The sequence below is a fragment of the Astyanax mexicanus genome, chromosome 8 (assembly GCF_023375975.1).
Source record: "Astyanax mexicanus isolate ESR-SI-001 chromosome 8, AstMex3_surface, whole genome shotgun sequence".
Taxonomy (NCBI): domain Eukaryota; kingdom Metazoa; phylum Chordata; class Actinopteri; order Characiformes; family Acestrorhamphidae; genus Astyanax; species Astyanax mexicanus.
This window is the reverse complement of record NC_064415.1, coordinates 54,541,174-54,563,710: the sequence shown is the minus strand read 5'-3', so window position 1 is coordinate 54,563,710 and position 22,537 is coordinate 54,541,174. Positions and strand designations below refer to the sequence as shown.

Below are 22,537 nucleotides of genomic sequence, written 5' to 3'. Positions count from 1 at the left end.
ATGTGTGTATGAACTGGTAGGGATCATCTGAAGGCTCTACTATGTGTTTTCCTTGCGCTGTCAGGAGGTGTTTTCACTGCTGTGCTTTTATTCTGCTGATGAGTTCTGCTAGAGCTGCACAGGGACACATCACACTCCTGACATTTCTCAAGTGTCTCCAGCCTCCTCGTCTCTGCTCCCACTGTGCATTTGTAGGTTTTCAGCCCTTATCTCTAAGAAGTCCTGTTTTTGGAAAGTCTGAAGTTGATGTTGCACACTTTCAGCAACATTTAGCAACATGCTAATTGTGTGTCTGTGGTGTAGAATTGGAAAAAGCTTTAAGGTAGCTAAATTCCTGCTTTGGATCCTGTTTGGATTGGCAGACCCAAGTGTGTAGCTAGCTCCCTAGATAGCCTTGGACAAAACTACTTTTACTACTAAACGCTGGTTTATACTTCTGCTTACTCTTTTTTTTTATTTTTTTTTATTCTTGATGATTATGGCTTACAGCCAATGAAAATCCAAAAATCAGTGTCTCATAAAATTGGAATATTATAAAAGACCAATTGGTACGTTTGGCAGTGTGGGCAGTGTCCTGCTGGAAAATGAAATCCACATCTCCATAAACGTTGTCAGCAGAGGGAAGCATAAAGTGCTGTAAGATTTTGTGGGAAAACAAAACTGCCCTTGTTGTTGACTTTGGACTTGATATAACACACTGGACCTACACCAGCAGCTGACATGACTCTCCAAACCATCACTGATTGTGAAAACTTCACACTAGACCTCAAGACTCTGGTCCCTTGATTTCCGAATGAAATGTAAAATTCACTGATGATCAGTGAAGATTTGGAGAGACATGTCTGTCATCTGCTGGTGTTGATCCACGGTGATATATCAAAGTATACCAAAGTCAGTGCAGTGTTTTCCCAAATGATTTGTCATTAACAGTTTATCTATGTGTTTGCAGTGTATTCTGGGACCTTTACTGCGCGGCTCCGGACCGACGCGAAACCTGCGAGCATTCCAGCGAGGCCAAGGCCTTCCACGACTATGTAAGTAACCAACTGTTCAACCAATCCCTGCTGCTGAAGATTTTGGGGTTAGGGCTGTTCTGGATGGGAAGGGCTTTAACCGCTGTCCAATAGGAGGAGGACATCCTCCATTTAATGGAGATATGGATAATTTTTTTTGTGGATGACGACTTTTAAATGTATTTATTTTATTTTATTTTATTTTATTTTAATATTTTTTAAACAATCTCACAATGGGGTAGTGAGAGAAGTTATGAATGGAGGTTATTGGAAGTAAAATGAGGTTGGGTGTTTACCTAAACGAAGATTTTGGAAAGAAACTCTTCGGCTTGTTTTTGCTGCACTCTTTCTCACACAAACGTCTGCATTAGGAAGTGAAGAGCGCGTCGCTCGCTGACGTTTCTCATGGCGGCTTTGCCGGAGTGGCATCTTGATAAACATCAATTAGATTTACAAATTTGGTCTTTCTGAAAGACAGATGGGGTGCTTGAGACGTGTTGAGAAGATGCTTTAACGAGAGGAGAGGGAATAACCCTTACAAGTTGATTCAGATGTGCTTAAAAACACTGTATCACAAAGTCTGCGATCATCCCAGCAGCAAACAGCCTGAACTTATTTTTTAGAATTTTGGCTCAGATTGGTCCAGCGGTCTAAAGCACTGCCACTATGATTGATCGGGAGATCAATGCTGGTTTGAATCCTGGTCATGCAGCTTGCCATCCGCTTGCCAGAGCCCCGAGAGAGCACTATTGACCTTGCCCTCTATGGATGGTTACAGTAGATGGCGCTTTTTCCCCTCATCACTCCTAGGGTGACGTCAATCAGCACAAGTCGTCTGTGAGCTGATGTATCAGAACCGAGTCGCTGCGCTTTACTCCGAGCGTTAGCGTTGTGATGCTACTTGGTAATGTTGAATCAGCAGCAGCTCAATAAGAGGCGGAGTCTGACTTCACATGTGCCTCCTGGTGTTGTGGAAAATAAAGTGAGTGAATCTTTTGGAAAGTTCATTTTTTCAGATATTTTTCAGAACTTATGTGAGGTGTTTGTGTATTAAGCCCTATCTGGACAGGATTAGTTTCTCAGGGGGTCCTGGGGTAGTTTTCTTTTTTTTATTGCGGGCGGGGGTCCTCAATGATTTTATTTCTGTCCGGAACAACCATGATCCGGAGATCCACATAAACAACAACAGTGAATGAAAATGGAGGAGCTACTGAACGCTATTACATGTGACCACGAAAGCCAAAAAACTCACTGGTCCTCCTGTTTCTTCAATTGCAGTCCAGACGCAATAGTTTTATCACTGATGCCCCCCTGAGAAACTAATCCCGTTCGGATAGGGCTTTGGGTTCAGTATCTTCAGTGCAAATATAGAGAATTTGGTTCCTCAAATGCTGGTTCTTCTCTACGTGCACCACTAACGACTTAAAATGCTTATCTACTCTAATTATCATGGCCAGACGAAGTGATTTCACTGCTAATGAGGCAAGAGTTTATTATTTGTTAAATCCTGGTTAAATATGATTAATATAGACGGCTCTTTCATCAGCAGTGTAAGTGTTGAACTAAGCACTCTAATCACAACTGAGAGTTAACACTTCTTTTTTTTTTTTATCAGCGAAACTCTCTGAAGATTTCCATTTATCTTCTTAAAGCTGCTGTTTTTGCACTGCGTGCGAATGTGTATGTGTGGGTTTCTGTGTGCGTGTGCACATGCATATCTGTGTGTTTGTGTGTGTGTGTGTGTGTGTGTGTGTGTGTGTGTTAAGAGGTGCTGTACTCAGTGTGTCTGTCTTGGCAAGGTCTTTTCGGCCACTAGCATGTCCTTGAGTCGGGTGATTTATGATGGTCTTAGGCCGATGCCACCGCTCTTTCTTGTTGGGTGGCAGAGGTGTGTGTGTGTGTGTAGTCTCTGTGTGTGTAATATTGGTTCATTTAGCATCAAAGCCGTCTACAGTTTTGTGCATTAATGCATACTAGTGAATAGTTAGCTAGATAATGATGGGATTTACTGGGAGGGTTCATTTTAAAATAGAAAGAAGTTACCTGTGTTTTATAGCGAATCAGTGAGTGAATCGGTCAGTCACTAATGAATCAGTGAGTCAGTCAAGTATGTATATAATTGAATCAGTCAATCAGATTTGACTCAGTCAATCAAATATGAATCAGTCAGCCGAATATGAATCAAGCATGAATAAAACGGTGAGACTAATAGGAAGATGAAGATGACAGCATTTAAATATGAATCACAGGTCAGTTGAACATGAATCAGTCACTCAGTGAGTCGTCTATGATCAATAAAACTGAGCCCAAATGTCAGACAAATATGAATCAGCCACTTGGTCAAATATGAATCAGTAAATTGAGTTATCCAAGGAGTCATTCAGTTAGTGAATCACTCAGTCTTTTGTTGTGTTGAATATGAATCAGTGAGTCAGGCAGTCAAATATGAATCAGTCAGTGAGTCAGATGAATATTTGTGTGTCAGAGAATTAGTCTAAAAGAGAGACAGTTAAATATAAAAATAAATATATGAAATAGTGTCTGATTTAGTGAGTCAGGGTTTGACTTTTTGAAATGACTGTACTTTTCTTGGTTGAGTATTTTTTTTTTAAACAATGAGTACATAAAATCATAACAATAGGAAAAAAATAATTTGATTGGTTAGAGGCTTATTTACATACTCCAGCCTTTTTAATACTTTTTAATAAAACCTTGTATAATAATAATAATAAATGATACTGTAAATATATCTGACGACCTGTTTGTGTCAGTATCTGTCCTACACCTTCCTTCCCGCTGCTGGAATTGGAGACGGTCCTGAATCTTCCGCCCTGACGAGAATTCCGTCCTGTGAAGATTCTGCCCTGTCTCTCTTCCCAGCCTTCAGGAGATAATGGAATACAGCGTTCTAATCTCCTAATCCCGGGAGCGGTTGAGGGGCTAAACCAGGGATTTGGTGGGATTGGAGGCTTTGGCCAGCAGCCCAGAGCTGCACAGCGAGACACCTCCAAATGCCAGAACGCCAGAGGCTCCTGGTTCCTCTCCTCCGCTGTGGAGGAGTCTCCCAGACCCAACATAATGAGCATTGATTGGAGCTCAGTGCAGACAGTTCACCATCCAGCACCATTCATCAGAGCTGCCCCAGAGTAACCACCACTAGATCTATGAGGAGAGTCAGGCCTCTACTCCACTAGAGCTTCACTGGAGTTCCACTGGAGCTTTACAGTAGCTTTACAGGAGCTTCACTGGAGTTTTATTGGAGGTTTACTGGAGCTTTACTGGAGTGCACTGCAGCTTTCTGGAGCTTTACTGAAGCTTTACTGAAGCTTTACTGAAGCTTTACTGAAGCTTTACAGAAGCTTCACTGGAGCTTCACTGGAGCTTCAATGGAGCTTTACAGAAGCTTCACTGGAGCTTTACAGAAGCTTCACTGGAGCTTCACTGGAGTGCACTGCAGCTTTACTGGAGCTCCACTAAAGCTTTACTGGAGCTTCACTGGAGCTTTACTTGAGCTTTACTGGAGCGCACTGCAGCTTTACTGCAGCTTTACTGGAGCTCCACTAAAGCTTTACTGGAGCTTTACTGGAGCTTTACTGGAGCTTCACTGGAGCTTACTGGTGTGCACTGCAGCTTTCTGGAGCTTCACTGGAGCTTCACTGGAGCTTCACTGGAGCTCTACTGCAGTTTTACTGCAGCTTTACTGGAGGTTTACTGGAGGTTTACTGAAGCTTTAAAGGAGCTTTACTGTAGCTCAATTAAAGCTTAACTGGAGCTTTACTAGAGCTTCTCTGGAACTTTACAAGAGCTTCACTGGAGCTCCACTAAAGCTTTACTGGAGCATTAGTTATGCTTTACTTGGAGCTTCACTGGAGCTTTACTGGAGCTCCACTGGAAAACCCAGAAAATAGAGCATCTACACACACACAAACACACACACTCTTTGTTAGAGGTACATAATCTCCAATAGCTAGCTCTTGACCCGGCTCCTGTGTTTTGGGTTTTTGTCCAGAGTGGGGCATGCTGCTGAGTTTATGCGCCTTTCTAAAGGTCTTGGCTAGTTATGAGCTGGCACGGCTCCACACACACACACACACACACACACACACACACACACACACACACACTCCCGCTGAACTGTTTGCTGTGTCTACTTCCATCTGGCTCTGTTGTGTTCTCTCTCTCTCTCTCTCTCTCTCTCTCTCTCTCTCTTTTTCACCTGCTGCCTTTCTCCATACAGTCACTGACTCACTGTTTTCTCCCACTCAGTCATGCTTCCTTTTGTAACTTGCAAACAGTATGCAATAAAGGGGTTACTAACGTGGCTAAATGTTGGGGAACATCTCTTGTATGAAGTCCTAAATGCAGCTGAACTAAATTCTATAGAAAGCCTGAAATTCTGTAGTAAACTTTTTTTTAAATAGACTACATTTCTTAATTAGCCTGATTGCAGGTTGACTTTTGATCCCAACAGGTATAGAACAGTGGTTCTATAAAGGTGAAGTGTCCACATTTATCCAACCTGTTGTGAATAGCTTGATCCTGGCACATTTAGGCTAATAGTTAAGCTTGTTTTCACATCAGAATTATTTGGTCTGGTTAAAATGGACTCTTGGTGTGGTTTGTTTTGACGGCAGGTGTGAAAAAAAGTAATCGCACTCTGGTGTAGATAAAAAAAAATGCACAAAGACCTGTGAGAGTGGACTCAGCCCAGTCCCAAACTACCCAATGAAATCCACATATTTGAGCCAAACAGCTGTTCAGGTGCAGCTTAACCTGATTTATTACCCAGATAATAACTGCATCTCTTATCATAAGGCGCACCAGATTATAAGGCGCATTATGTGACACTAGTAAAGAACAGGGGTATTGCTGTGTTTCCCTTGTAGTTCAGCAAGTCTCGTAATTATTTCCTTTCAGAGTCAAACGGGATGTTAATCTACACAGATTTCTCTCCTGAAAACTTCTGTAGACTTCTGGGTTTTCACTAAGGCTTGGTGCAGCAGCATTAGCATTCGAGGCTAACCACTAGCGTTCGTGGATAATACCACTTGATGGCAGTCAACTTAGGAACCCTGAGTGTTCCAGTAAGCCAGGCCAATATTAGAAAGCGTTTTATCCCACACAATCTAATACACTCACCTCTGAACAGTGGAAAAAAAATTGTGCTTAGCGCGGTTAATGGCTAATACTAATAGTGCTCCAGCAGTGCTAGCCGGGGTTAGCAGCAAGCTACAGGCCGATAATATTAACCTCTGAATTGTGTAAGAGCTAGCGCTTAGCACGGTTAGCAGCTGGTAGAATTCATACAATTTAGGGATTTTAAGCGCCTTATAGTGCGGAAAATATGGAAAATAAGTTCAGAGGTAAAGATTTTGATGGTCTCACAGTGACTATGGTCTCGAGGATTCAGTCACTGTATTATTTTTGCCATTAGTGAAGCATTTAGATGAATTGTGTTGTTCAGTCTAGCTTCTTAGATTATTATAGTTTTAGAAGTGTGGCAGAAATGCTTGTGGCCATCTAAACCCCGCCGCCCCCTCGTCCTGTGTAATACCAGTGTAAATATTTTCTTTTCTTCGGAGTGGGAAAGCTTTTTTTTTTTTTTTTTTTTTTTTAAGTCCTCTGCGATGTTTACGCAGTCATTTCAGTAATCAGCCTCGGCCCTGCCGCGTGACGTCAATGACGGGATCGCCCAAACTGATGGCCATGATAAGACAGGCTGCTTTATAGAGCAGGAGGTCGACTCTGGTGGAGTTTATTTCTCTGCTTTTCTCTCACGCATACTCTCTCTCTCTCTCTTACTCTCTTTCCCCCTCCCTCTCTCAATCTCTCTCTCTCTGAGGAAGATTGATTGGGTAATCTGGCTCTTTCTCTATGATGCATGCTCACTCAGTCAGTCGCTCGCTCCAGGCAAGGAGAGACATACAGGCAGCTTGACACCCTTGGGTGAAGAGGAGGAGGAGGAGGAGGATGATTATATATCAAATGCTACTATTGCTACTTTAGTAATAGGCCTTTAAATTATTAATCATATTAAAAACAGGAGCATTCATTTTGCTTTTCATCTTGTTGATGCGGCTGCCTAATGATTCCTTCACACTGGCAAAGATCTGAGTGCTGTATGATTTGAGATTTGAGAGTTGTAACGATACTTAATTACTTAGTTCTTACTTTGGTTTGATTTACGATATTGGGTACACCATTAAATATTTAAAGGGCTGTATTATTGTATATACTGTATTTTTATCGTTAGGGCAACATGACACGTGTTTGTGCTGAAAACTGAGAAATAAATTAAAGTTAATTTACTTTAAAGAAAGAAGGATTATTATATTTTTTGTGTATTTAATTAATTACAGATCCTCACTGGAGAGCAATGATGCCGGAGTGTTGAAAAAATGAAAGGATTTCTTTCTAGCTCTTTTTTTAGCGATATGGTTTATGCTGATGTATTAACGCATTCTTTAGCTATTAAGCTTAAAAGACGACAAGGTGCAATTTTTATGGTGGTGATTGGATTAAAATACCAGTACTAAATAAATATTAACTGTGTATTGTAACATTTTTAATGAAGATGTATTGACACACTTTTCTTGTATCTGTATACCATGCAACACTATATGTGCTTGCTTGGATGTTTATAGGTTGCGAGTAGGTTGCTTGCAAGTGGCTATGAACATCTATTTTCTGTCCTATTTTCATACATAAGGTGCATATAACTAGATCATGATTTGCATTATGTAACACTAGTAAGGAACAGGGGTGCTGCCATGTTTAAAGGTTAAACAAGCGCTGGATGTTAATCTACACAGATTCCACTTCCATTTATTTACAGTAAGCTTAGATTTCCAGATTTCCACTAAGGCTGGGTGCAGCAGCATTAGCATTAGTGGTTAACCGCTAGAACTAGTCGAAGTTAGCTGGTTGCTGTAGAGTTGATAAAGGGGCTGCACAGTAGATTCTGTAGTGTTGCTTGGTTGCTAGACTGTTGCTATGGCTTTCAAAGTGGTCGCTAAGGTGTTTACTTTGCTTTTGCTTTCGTATAGCTGCAGTTTTTCTGTAATACTTCATGTGTATTTGTATCATTGTGACATAAGAAGGGGAACACCATTAATTATACTGGATCTCTTTGCTGTAATTTTATTAGAAGAACCAGCCCAGTTCTCACACATGGATCCTGGTGATCTGTCACTGATATAAAGACTGTACTGTGATGGTGAAAATCATCAGTACCGTTATCAGTACCCAGATGGAGCTGGTCAGTGTGCCCCCCAACACTCTCCCAGTTAAAACCTCAGGCTGTTTACTGGATCTATCCTCTGAGGGCCTGCTGAGCATGCTCAGAGCCATGGTTAATATTTGATCCAGGCTCACTGGATGAGCGTGCATATATAATATGTGTGTGTGGTTGGTTGGGTGAGGGTCAAGGCCACAGTCCAGTCTTATATAACAGCTTCTATACCTCACACTATACTCTGCAGCAGCTCAGCAGTCCATATACAGACACTCGACTGCAGAAACAGCCAATAGAAAATAAATACAGTTACTAGTGTTTTAGGTCTTAGACTTGTATTAATATTTCATGATGAGTGGGCCAATAGAAATGCTTCATAATTTCAGGGATTTCTAAAAGTTTTCTACACTGGCTTCTATTAAAATTAGCCTTTTTTTAATCTTCCAGTGATGTTGCCTTATTTTATATATATATATATATATATATATATATATATATATATATATATATATATATATATATATATATATATATACATACATACTAGGGGTGTCACGATCTCGATATTTTATCGAAATCGAATCGAAATGAGGTCATGGTCTCGAGTATCGAAGTCAAAATGAGGATCGACGATCCCTCCCGCGCGCGCTACGCAAATGGCGCGGCACCAACACAGCGCATCCTATTCATTTAAATAGAGAGCCGCTGCATGAGCGCAGCCCCGCCTTCAGTTCTGCTGTGTGAGAGACAGCTGCCTTTCAACCACGGAGGAGAAACTGAAAACGGATTTATAGAAATATAGACAGGGCTCTCAAGTTTTGAGTGTCGGCGGGAGTGTGATCACTGTTTTTTATCTGTCCAACGGGGGAGGGGGGGCGGGGGTTGGGCGCGCAGGTTTTGTATCTGTATCTAACGGAGGGGTGGGTGCGCGCAGGTGAGAGCGTGTGAACTCGCTGAAATGCGTGTGTCAGTGTGACTTGAGAACACTGACTATAGATCACAGTGAGGTGGATTAAAAATCTTAAACTTATAATTGACTACACCTGTTGCTTTCCATTGAATTAAAAAAACATCTTTCTCTCAGATAAAGTAAACACAAGCGTGTTTCTGACTAAAATAAAAGCTTTTCAGGAGAGATATAAGTTATGTGTAAATATTTATAAGACAATACCTGACAAAATCTGTTTTAATGACGTTAATAAACATCACTGTGACAGCGCTAGTCACAGTTTCACCACATCACTTATCTAACCAGCCTGTACTGATTTCTGCCCCCAATAATGCTTTCAATAACCTCTAATAGCCTTTAATAGTCTTCAGTAGCCTTTAAAAGACTTACCTGGCGGCCGTGGTGTGTCCACTAAACTCCGTAGTTATAAACATCCTGAGGTTAGCAGCGCGATAACTGACCTGTTTATAATGTAATCCCAGCAGTGACTCCGTGTCGGCTGTTCTAACCTGCTGCTGTTAGCTGCTTGGGCTGAAAGATGAACTGTAGTGAGCTGTATTATCCGGTTAGTGGGGTTAAAACCTTTATTTGTTTACAGAAACAGTAAAAACGGACTGGCTGAGCCCTGTAGCCCGTGGCTGGGCTGTACTGAAGTAGTGACTGAGTGAAGAGAGCGGGGCTTGTGCTGCTGCAGCTCCGACTAGTGGTTTGATGAAGAACTGCAGCTTTATGTAAGTGAGCAGTTTCACCAGCCATCCACACACAGCTCTGATAAACTGCTTGTTTTAATAGTGCACACTGTTGCTACCAAAAAAAGTCACTAGATGGCATTACCATATATATCTTAATAAATAATAATAATAATATTTATAATATTTATAATAATAATAATAATAATAAATATATTATTTAAATTTTATGAGGCATAAAATAATAACAAGAAAAAAAAACAAGAAAATCGAGAATCGAATCGAATCGTGACCCTCAAATCGAAAATGAAATCGAATCGAGGATTTAGAGAATCGTGACACCCCTAATACATACATACATACATACATACACACATACATTATTTTATATATATATATACATATATATATATATATATATATATATATACATATATATATATATATATATATATATATATATATATATATATATACATGTGTATATATATATATATATACATACATACATACATACATACATACATACACACATACATACAAAAGATTTTTGCTTGATGTGGGTAGATGATGCGGATTGCTTGAGGCCTGTTTAAACACTGTTATTTGTCTATTAGTGTTGTTTTTGAAATAAAAACAAACAAAAAAAATATCTGTTCTATAAATCGAGCTCAATTAATATGCATTTCTGTGTGTGTTTTGTTTGTTCTTGTTCTTCTATTTTATTTGTAGCTGTTGTGGCGCGTCCTTGAGATTTACAGAGGCATTATATACATAACAATTAGTATTGTAAAGAGTGAAAAGCCCTTTATCAAGGAACAATAACAGATTTGTATTGCTAATAAACGCAGCCGTACTCTATGTGCAGGGAACAGTGTTAACAAACCCAGATCTTACGTGACTGAACAGCATTTCAGGCCTCTGTTCAAACTATAAACATGTAAAACTTTTATTAGTGAAGCAGTTAATCAGCTATCAGACACTTCAGACAAAACCTCCTCCTGGAAACACCTGAAACATGGTGCTCAGGAAGTCACACAAACTCTTACTGAGATTCTCTTAGGGACTCTTATCAGAGCAATCACCTGAAAGACCATAGCATCCACCTAGCGACACCCTAGCAATACCCTAGCATTCATCGATCAAGCATTTAGCGATACAGTCGCACCTGAGGGACCACAGCAGCCACCAAGCAGCACTAGAGCACTTAGCAACACCATAGCAACCACCTAGCAACACCCTAGCATCCATCGATCAAGCATTTAGCGATACAGTCGCACCTGAGGGACCACAGCAGCCACCAAGCAGCACTAGAGCACTTAGCAACACCATAGCAACCACCTAGCAACACCCTAGCATCCATCGATCAAGCATTTAGCGATACAGTCGCACCTGAGGGACCATAGCAGTCACCTAGCAGCACTAGAGCACCTGGCAACACCATAGCAACCATCTAGCAACTATCTATCTATCTCTCTCTCTCACACTCACTCACACACTCTTTCTCTCTTGCTTTCTCTCACACTGTCTCTCACACTCACTCTCTCTCACTTTTACTCTTTCTATCAATTTTTCTATCACTCTCTCACTCTCTCTCACTATCTCACTTACACTCACACATTCTCTCTCTGGCTTTCTCTCACTCACTCTGTCTCTCACACGCTTTCTTTCTTTCACTCACTTTCTAACCGCTCTCTCTTTTACTCTTTCTATTTCTTTATCACTCTCACACTTTATCTCTCTCTCACACAGCAATTCTTACTGTATCTCACTTTCACTCTAGCTCTCTTTCTCACTAGCTCTCGCTCTCTTACTAACACCTTTTCTTTATAACTTTCACTTTCTCTTTAGCTCTCTCTCTTTCTCACTAGCATCCTCTCTCTCACACTTTCTCTCTCACTGTCTCACTTTCACTCTCTTGCTTACTCTCACTTTCACTCTCTTGCGCTCTCTCTCTCGTGCTCTCTCTCTGTGTGTTGGCAGGCACGCAGTATCCTCTTGGCTGTGTGTGTGTCTGGTGCTGTTGTAGTGTCTTGGCTGATATTAATGGGGTGTGTGTGAGTGTGTGAGAGTGTGTGTAAAAGACTTTGTGTGTGTGTGTGTGTGTGTGTGTGTGTGTGTGTGGTGTGTGGTAGATCAATCTGAAGTACCAGCTGCCCGTCCAAAACTACCCAAGAAAGAGCCCACTTTTGATTGTGTGTGTTTGTGCCTGTTTGTGTTTGTGGACTTACACACACGCACACATACAAACACACACACTCACACACACACACACACACACACACACACATATGCCGTGGAAATGTGTGTGTTTGCCTCTTGTCTCCACCAAAAAGCCTGGCATGAGCCGTGTGGCCAAACACTCTACATCTGTGCACTCGCCACATTCTCACACACACACACACACACACACACACACACACTTTTTATAAACACCCCCTCGTGGAGTGTTAGCGTGCCGCCTGTAAGGAGGAAGACTTGGTGATGAAGAAGTGTGTAGAATGAGTGAAGCTGTAATGAGTGTATACATGTTAGCTTGCATTTATTTATTTATTTTTTAATTTATATACAGACGTTAATCAGAGTATTATAGGTTTTATTTATTGTATATTTTATTAATTATGGAGTCAAATGATCTTATGTCATATTCCATTCTTATGAATTTATTTACCTATATTATTTTTTTTTTTTAATAAAAAAAAAAAAAATGTAGGCAGTGTATCTAGATAAGATCAGTCCACACAAACAAGACACAAATCTGATCATTCAAACAGTTTTAGAAGTTGGAGAAGACTGAGACACGATTGAGCCACGTTATAGTAGTGTAAACTCCTTCATCTGTCTCTGTCTGAGACACATCAAACGATTAAAACTGCTTCCAATATAATCAAATCACCAGTATTAATCAATGTGCGATTAGCAGATTTCCATTTTTTCCATGAAAACGCTTTTAAATACCAAGTGTAAATGCATGCAGTTCGAACCTAATCAGGATATAATCCAGATACTAGTCTCATGAAGTGATCAGGTGTAAACGGAGTCTGGATCATCCAAGAAAAGTAGATATTATTATGTGCGTTTTATGTAAATAACTGTCATTTTCATCAGTATAATGGTAATATTTTTCTTATATTAATAAAACTAATATATGTAATGCTTTTTTTCACCTAGAAATATATAAACACACACACACACACTCACTCTCGCACATTCACTCTCAGAGCTGGATTGTGTGGAGGTTCAGCGCAGCAGCTTTTATGGTCGTTCGGGGGTGTATTTACAGACGGTGACTCTAATGCTCTCTGATTACTATTTTTATACTTAAAGCTCCTCACAGCCCCTCTACATCTCCTCCCCAACTGCTCCCTGCTGACCGCAGCAGCACCTGTGTGTGTGTGTGTTGGGTGGCAGAGAGAGAAAGAGAGAGAACAGAGAGAAAGAGAAAAAGAGAGAGAGCAGAAAAGAAAGAACACCTGGGTCTCTTTCAGTTGAAGCCACAAACTCCTCCTCCTCCCTTCCTAAAGGCTGGATCCTTTTCTTGTGTTGCTGAAGGAGCAGTAATAACATTAATTAATAATAATTACTGATGCAAAGAACATCATCCTTTCAGCTAATTGATGGCTTCTAGGCTACTATTCACTGTTAGCCTCATTAGCCTGTTTGGTCAAGTCGTTCTTTTAATGAGCGAAAGAGTGCAAACAGCCGGATTCTGCAGATCTTAAAGGAACTCAGAACAAATTGCTGCAAAAAAGTATTAAAAAATATATATAAAAAGAAAAATGAACAGAAAATTCTAAAAGACCATAAAAACAAATAAATAGAAAAAGAAACAGAAAATTGAAAAAGAAAGAATTTATTTAATTTATTAACATATTTAAGTAAAATAAAATGATAAAAATGATCAGAAAATATGAAATGAATCAAAATATTAAACGTTAGAATAAAAAAAAAACTAAAAGTAATAATAAATAAATACAAATAAATTAAATACGTTCAAAATTAAAATAATAAGAAAAGGATAAACTTATTTAAAAAAAAAAAACTCATTTGAAACAGTCACAGAACTAAATCATAAGAGACAAATATATTAAGCCATTCTCACGCCGGCCACGGCTCATTCTGGATCTCCTGTCATTCTTGTTAACATTGGAGTGACTACAAGCCCAAAGACTACAATCCCCAGCACTCTACGGACTACAAACACAGTGAGCAGGCTGCGCCTTCACACACACACTTGCAGACTATTGGCTATTTCAGATCGCAGCTCCTGGGATGGAAAAAATCACGTCTATTCAAATCATGATTTTTCAATTAAAAGACGATTAATCGCTTAGCTCTATCATTAACATTGCAACATTGAAGAAGCATAGACCTATTATTTAAGAAGAAAAAAAAAATATTGAGAACAGCTACACACAGTGCTGCAAGTCATGTGCGTAATGCGTGATTATAACATTCTAAGATTCTAACTTACAGCAAATTTTTCAGTTTGATTGATGTAATAATTAATTTCACCTGCTGTATTGTGAACTATTAGTACCCATGGCTCCACAGGGTAAATCTGCGTATTATCCACACCTGAATCACAAAGGAGCTTCCCGGAAACGGCCCGCCCGCTCGAAATCAATACGGCCGGCCCGCCCGCTAATGTAGGGTGCTGTGCCATGCAGAAGGAGCTGTGTGTGATGGGTGGATAAGTAAAAGTTCTCTTTTCGCTGCCAGGAAGCGCGTTGGCATGTCTACAAAACCGGCATGAAGAGCCGGACTCTCGGAGTGAATCCCTGACTTGCGTAATGCTGCTTTGTTGCTAGAATTTTATGACTAGCTCTAAAGCTCAAATCGAACCAGATCAAGTGATGTGTTTACAGAATCACTGTGATCACTCTTTTCGTTTTCTGAAACGTTGACGGTAATCGGAAATCATAGCTTATTTTCATTCTTTCATACTGTGATATGTGATTTTTGAGCAAAAACACTGTATTAGGGAGGGTCTCTGAGCTAGATATGTACAGCACAGGCCAAAAGTTTGGACATAACCACACTTTTTCAATGCGTTGTCTTTATTTTTAATGACTATTTACATTGTAGATTCTCACTGAAGGCATCAAAACTATGAATGAACATGTGGAGTTTTATGGACCTAACAAAAAAAGGTGAAATAACTAAAAACATGTTTTATATTCTAGTTTCTTCAAAATAGCCACCCTTTGCTCTGATTACTGCTTTGCACACTCTTGGCATCATTCTCTCAACGAGCTTCAAGAGGTGGCCACCTGAAATGGTTTTCCAACAGTCTTGAAGGAAGGAAGGAGTTCCCAGAGGTGTTTATTAGCACTTGTTGCCCCTTTGCCTTCTTCACTCTGTGCTCCAGCTCACCCCAAACCTCAAATCTGGGTTGGGTTCAGGTCCGGTGACTGTGGAGGTTCAGCTCATTTTTTGTTAAGTACATAAAAAACTCCACATGTGTTCATTTATAGTTTTGATGCCTTCAGTGAGAATCTACAATGTAAATACCCTGGAGCGAGGGTGTGGCTTTAACAGCTCATAACCTTTTCCGAAACGTTGACTGTAATCGGATATCATAGCTTATTTTCATTCCATACTGTGATATGTGACTTTTGATCAGGGAGTGTCTCTGATCCAGTTGAGTGACATTGTTTTTTCCCCCCTCAGTTTTCTCTTTATTTGTAGTTATTTCCATTTCCCACTCACTAGTTTGAACTTTCTCAATACCATGATGCTACCACTGCTGGGAAAGCCAAACAATACACTCGGACATGCCAGATGGCTACTCTGGGGAAGGTCATATTAGTGCAGGTATTGCTGCACAGTAGAGCAGTGCACCACCACTCCAGAGTCTCCAGAGTTATAAATCTTATAAATTCCTGAAGGACTTTTACAGTCAAACAAAGATTTTAATGAGCCTATATAGCAATTTTGTGACTTGTCTTTATTACATTATGATCTGAGGACATCACTACCTGAAGAAGACATTTAGCTATCATATCAGAGCTTCTGGAAGAGTCTTCCAGCTCTTAAATCTTTTTGTTATTTTTTATTTTTTTGAGATTTCTGATTCATGTGTTCATGTCTTTGTCTTTATCTTCATAAGCATAGAGTGGCCTACACACACACACACACACACACACACACAGTTTTGGACTGGTGTCCATGGTAACCTCGGTGCGAAAGGTAGCAGTACTCCTCTGTCCTTGGCCCTCCCAGTTCTGTGTCATCAGAAAGCATTGTTGCTCTGGAATTCCTTTCCCTCCCAATGTACGGACACACACACACACACACACACACACACACACACACACACACACACACACACACACACACACACACACACAGTGTAACTGGGCATGTCTCAGAATGACTCAGAATGTAAGGTCTTAGGTTTACTGTGTGTGTGTGTGTGTGTGTGTGTGGGGAGCCTGCTTGTGTGGGTGGTCTTAAGTTTTTAAGTGTTTGTTATTTACTGAATTATAAATCTCCAGAGAAGTACTGGAGAATCTGTGTCTGGTGGGATCCTGACTGTGTCTTGGGGGGTCCGTGCTGTGGTGGTCAGTATATCTCCAAGCTTCTTGAGGTGGTCTCTGAGTAGCTCCTGACCTTGACTGCTGACCTTTTAATGGTGCAGTGATTAGCACTGATTAGCATTAGGTGGTGGTGTATGAGGTGTTGGTGTTTAAGAACTCCAGCAGCACTGCTGCACTACACACACTTTACATATCAATAATCAAATATTTATTATCATAAGGATATGAGTTTTCATTTAGCATTTTGTGACCATACTCAAAACTCGTCTCGGTTCGGAGTATGCACCCTTAGAATTAGAGGATGTGGATTTTATATCTACTATAAATAAACCCAATATAAATAGATTTACATTGAACATTGATCAAAAACACTAAAAAATCTTGCCCCTGTTCTTCAATAAAACATCTTGATGTTTCATTGGCTGATCAGTTTCCTTGGAAAAATGAGCAATGATAAAGCACACTTTATTAGATAATATGATACCACAAACTAATGGAAAGCCCAAGAAACTTTAACCCTTTGAGACCTGAAGTATCTCCAGTGATGGGAAAGAAAAATCATGTTTTTTTTCTGTAATGCACAGAAAAAAGACTCTAATATTGTACAATAAAATCTGTATAGCAAATAAATACAATTAACTAAAATATTTAATAGTTTGTTTTAATTTCCATCGGATTGGAAGCCTGTGTGATATTTGATATTTAATATTTACCTTTTCCAGTGTTTTTGCGGTGGATGGGACCAAGCTCTACTGTTTTATTGGTTTATAAACTTGTTCATTGGCTGGTTCATGGTCCATATGGATGGCCAATAACTCTCAAATAGTGATATGAGCATCAAAACATTAAAAATGGAAGAAAATACATGATGTCCAATTGTCCATTGTAATGGACATAGGGTCTGAAAGGGTTAAAATAAGCAATTTGAGTCATCTAAAAAATATGTAAAATAATTGTGAAATATTCTGTTATGCTATTGCTAACCAGTCGCTCTGCCACCTTTCTCGTCTCAGCCCGACATCTCTGTAGGTTCTTTGAAGTCCTGAAGGAAAGTGGGCAGTCACCGGTCAATAATCTTTTAAGCAGCATTGATCAGAGCCATTTAGTTTCCTAGGATGACGACCAGCTCGTACCGCTGATCAATGGAGCTGAATGCAAGCCTCCCAGTCAGGCCATTGACCGAGCACGCCCAACATTTGTCTTCATTGTGGGTTTTAATTATTCATGGGCGCCGGGGCCGTGGCTGAGGGGTCCGAGAGAGGGTCGCGACACACTCTCACACACTTACCTCCTGCTGCTCTGAGTCCACCTGCCTGCGCTCCCCACCGGCCGGTGTCTGCACACGTCTGGGCGAGAGCATTAAGCAGTCGTTCATTAATAAAGCCCACCGCGGTCAGCAGCCCCTCACAGCTGACTCTCAGCCATTACACCCTCATTACACCCTCAGTTCACCACACGCCTCTGTGTGTTACAGATCCGCTGTTTATATTAGAGACCAGATTAGAGGCAAGATGGGTATAATAAAGATCGGGTTAAAGGCAGGTTGTGTGTATTAGAAAAAGGTTGTGCATATTAGAGTCCAGATTAGAGGCAGGATAGGTATATTAGAAGCGGGTTGTGTAAACTTGAGACCAGATTAAAGGCAAATTGTGCATATTAGAGGCAGGTTGTGTTTACCAGATACCAGATTAGAGGCATGTTGTGTATATTAAAAGCAGGTTGTGTATACTAGAGACCAGAGTAGAGGGAGGTTGTTTATATTAGAGGCAGGTTGTGTATATTAGAAGCAGGTTGTGTATATTAGAAGCAGGTTGTGTATATTATAGTCTTATGAGAGGCAGGTTGTTTATATTAGAAACATGCTGTGTATATTAGAGTCCAGATTAGAGGCAGGTAGTTATATTAGAAGCAGGTTGTGTATATTAGAAGCCGGTTGTGCATACTAGAGACCAGATTAAAGGCAAATTGTGCATATTAGAGGCAGGTTGTGTATATTAGAAGCAGGTTGTGTATATTAGAGTCCAGATTAGAGGCAGGTTGTGTATATTAGAAGCAGGTTGTGTATACTACCAGATTAAAAGCAAATTAAAGGCAAATTGTGTGTGTATATTAGAAGCAGGTTGTTTAAACTAGGGTCCAGATTAGAGGCATGTTGTGTATATTAGAGGCAGGTTGTGCATACTAGAGGCCAGATTAAAGACAAATTAAAGGCAAATTGTGCATATTAGAAGCAGGTTGTATTTATTGGCATGTTGGAGGCTGGTTGTATAACAGGTTGAGTGTGTTAGAGACAGTTTGTATAACAGTGTGTGTGTGTGTGTGTGTGTGTGTGTGTGTGTGTGTGTGTTAGAGGCAGGTTGTGTTGAGCTGCTCTGTGTTTGAACAGACTGAGTAAAGGCTGCTCTGCTCTGTCTGAGTGTAGCTGCTGGAAAACAGTCAGATTAGTTTATTGAAGGCTGAACTAAAAGCTGAATGGACCAGATTTGTCAGGCTCCGCCCCCCCAGTGCCCCTTACACACACACACACACACACACACTCACACTCACACTCACACACTCACACTCACACACTCTGTCTTTGTGTGCTCCACCTGCCATTTCTTTTGTATTTGTCCCATCACCTGCACTCAGCCCTGTGGTCACTGAGCTCAACACATGTCTCTTACACACACACACACACACACACACACACACACACACACTTGTAAAAGCTGAACAAGCTTTTCATAAACTGCTGTTTATTATTAATTTGAAGCAAGCTGTGTTTATTAGAGGCAGTAACTTTTACAGAGCAATGTTAGATGCAGAATGTTTATTATAAGGTTGTGTAGTTTAGAGGAAGGTTTGTGTAGATTCGTGCCAGGCTCTTTATAGTAGATTGAGATTGTGTAGATTAGAAGCAGGGTGTGTAAAGTAGAAGAAGGATGTGTAGATTACAGCAAAATGTGTATGCCTTAGGTAAACTATAAATGTTAGTGGCAGTTTTTGTATGTTAGAGGAAAGTTGTGTATGTTAGAGGCAGTTTGTGTACATTAGAGGCAGTTTGTGTACGTTAGAGGCAGGTTGTGTATGTTAGAGGCAGGTTGTGTATGTTAAAGGGGAGGTTGTGTATGTTTGAGGCAGGTTGTGTATGTTGGAGGCTGGTTGTGTATGTTAGAGGCAGGTTGTGTATATTAGAGGCTGGTTGTGTATGTTAGAGGCAGGTTGTGTATGTTTAAGGCAGGTTGTGCATGTCATAGGTAAATTGTATTTATTAGAGGCAGGTTGTGTGTGTTAGAGGCAGGTTGTGTATGTTAGAGGCAGGTTGTGTGTGTTAGAGGCAGGTTGTGTGTGTTAGAGGCAGGTTGTGTATGTTAGAGGCAGGTTGTGTATGTTAGTTGCTGGTTGTGTGTATTAGAGGCAGGCTGTGTATATTAGAGGCAGGTTGTGTATATTAGAGGCAGGTTGTGTATATTAGAGGCAGGTTGTGTATGTAAGAGGCAGGTTGTGTATGTAAGAGGCAGGTTGTGTATATTAGAGGCAGGTTGTGTATGTTAGAGGCAGTTTGTGTATGTTAGAGGCAGTTTGTGTATGTTAGAGGCAGTTTGTGGATGTTAGAGGCAGTTTGTGTATATTAGAGGCTGGTTTTGTATGTTAGAGGCAGGTTGTGTATATGTTAGAGGCAAGTTGTGTATGTTATAGGTAGTTTGTGTATATTAGAGGCAGGTTGTGTATGTTAGAGGCAGGTTGTTTATATTAGAGGCAGATTGTGTTGTTTAGATGTTCAGGGATCAGTTAGCCTTTAGTCCTAATAGAGAGTTAATGTAGCAAAGAGAACTACAGCAGTCTGTGTGTTGTTTCTTGTCTAACAGACGTTGTAGACAAAAAGTATTCAAGGTTTGTGTGTTGAACGTTTTTTTTTTTTTAACACACACACACACACACACACACACACACACACACACACACACACACACACACACACACACACACACACACACACACACACAGCTGAGGACAAGAGGGTGAAAACCAAGCGATTACAAAGCCAGTTTAATCTGGCCCAGCCACACCGAGAATTCTCTGTCTTTTGTCCTTTCTCTCTCTCCCTCTCTCTCTCTCTCTCTCTCTCTCTCTCTCTCTCTGCCCATCTTTCCCCCAAACTCTGCCTCATTCACTCGCTGCTGCCTGCCCTCTTGTATTGTCCCTCCCCTCCTTTCAATTTCTATAATAAAAGAATAAAATAAGGGTGTACAACATGGACAAAAAATGTCTTGTACTTGCACAAGACATTTTATTTTAGACCAAGAAGTAGTTTGGTTTGTGTGTGCTTACTGTGGATCTCTACCTCACTCTACCACACTCTACCTCACTCTACCTCCAGTGTAGTTATGTCATGTGATCACAGTCTGCAGAGTGAAGAGCTCTTTCTGCTGCCAAACACTGGTAACAGTAATACAGCCTAATTTTGCTTCTAGTCTGGTTATCTTCATGGGCATTACATTGAAACCTGAACCTGATCCACGTATCCAGAGCTTAAACCAATTTGGTGGCCTTTTCTAGCAGTCCTCTTCTGGCCTGGACATTGGGCCTATATTAGTGGAAAAGCTCAGAGAGAGTAAAGGTGGCCCAAATTCTGTTCTAAACAGTTATGTGGCCTTTATAAGCATTCTTCTGGGCCAATATTAATCTAAAAAAGATATGTAGATATTGTATAAGAACTTACTTACTTTAGTATGGGCTTTGGGTTGATTTGTGCAAATAATAAAAAAAAAAATTGCCTAAAACCTATATTTTTCCAGCCCTGGTAGAGTCCAGCAATACATTTTTTGTGCTGCCATTGGAAAACAAAAGCTCTATCAACTAAGGAAGGGGGGAAAAAGTAGTCAAAATTCAGCCAAAACCTTTTATTTATTTTTTTTTATATTCGGTCTAGCGTTGTTGTCACAGTCTTGATGTAGGCATTTGGTCAATATCAAATGTATCAAATGTATTAAATAAGAAAACACAATCTAAATCCAGCCCAAACCCCTTATATATTTGCCTGGCCCAGTTGGGATGTGGTTTGCTGCTGCTGCAGCTCGGCCAATCAGCTGTCCTTCCTGCCCTGCCTCTAAACCCATACATCACCCACTACCTCTCCTATTTTTTAGTGCCCCTTTAAAGGATATTTAAAGTCCTCGTTCAGCTGTGTTGAAGTGATAGAAAGCTGGGAGCAGGAGTCATACCCACAAAAAAACTAGACCTGACTGAAATTATCGTTGACCAATCGACTAATCATAAAAAATAAAATATTTAAATAAGTTTTCTACCAAATAATAAATAATTGTAGCCCTAGAGCTGATATCAGCGAACAATCCTGGATCTAAAAACAGAATAGTTATTTGAACAGGTCTGCTTGCAGAACTTTAGTTCAGACTCTTTGGACAAGAAGCTCTAGAAGCTTTTCCAGTGCACTTCAAATAAGTGTGCACTTTATTTCCAGCTCCAGAAACGAGGGAGACCTTAACTCTTGTACCTGAGACGATGCACCGCGGTCCCCTCCCCAGCCGAGTGCTCCTTTAAGCACTTCAGAGCCGTTTCCAAACTGCAGTTTAGGTAATGAAGGTCTAAATGATGGTCCACAGTCAGCAGACAAAGACATCTGTTATTGTTCCGCAGGCCAAAAACTCCCTCCTCCCTGCCTATGTGCATATGTGTGTGTGTGTGTGTGTGTGTGTGTGAGAGAGTGTTGGAGTGTGCGTGTAGAAGTGTGTATGTGTGTGTGTGTGTGTGTGTGTGTTAGAGTGTGTGTGAGAGAGTTTAAAGTGACATCTCACATTTCTTGCTATGACATATCGTTCCCTTAAGCCACAGCAGGGAAAGCCCTCTTGTTCACTGCCGGATACTGCCTGCTACTGAGAACACACACACACACGCACACACACACACACACACACACACACACACACACACACGCTCTCTGAAAGCAGGCAGATATCAGGTCCAAGAGAGTAGGTGGGGTTCCACATTAGAAACTGGGTGACTTTTTAATGTTTAAAAGAAAATAAAAATTTTGATGAAATTTTGTGTTTTGAAAAAAGGCAGTGGTCTTCAGCTGCTTTAGCCCCGAGAGAGCACAATTGACCTTG

General features: G+C 40.5%; 1 protein-coding gene across 4 annotated transcripts in view; it reads left to right on the top strand.

The window, feature by feature from the left end:
- zgc:110158 (LisH and SSDP domain-containing protein) overlaps positions 1-22,537 on the top strand; it is a 115,393-nt gene that overhangs the window by 35,439 nt on the left and 57,417 nt on the right. For all 4 annotated transcript variants that reach the window (XM_049482719.1, XM_049482718.1, XM_022677876.2 and 1 more), the window contains exon 4: positions 950-1,034. In XM_049482719.1, coding sequence (XP_049338676.1) covers positions 950-1,034 — 85 coding nt within the window. The remainder of the gene's footprint in view (positions 1-949; positions 1,035-22,537) is intronic.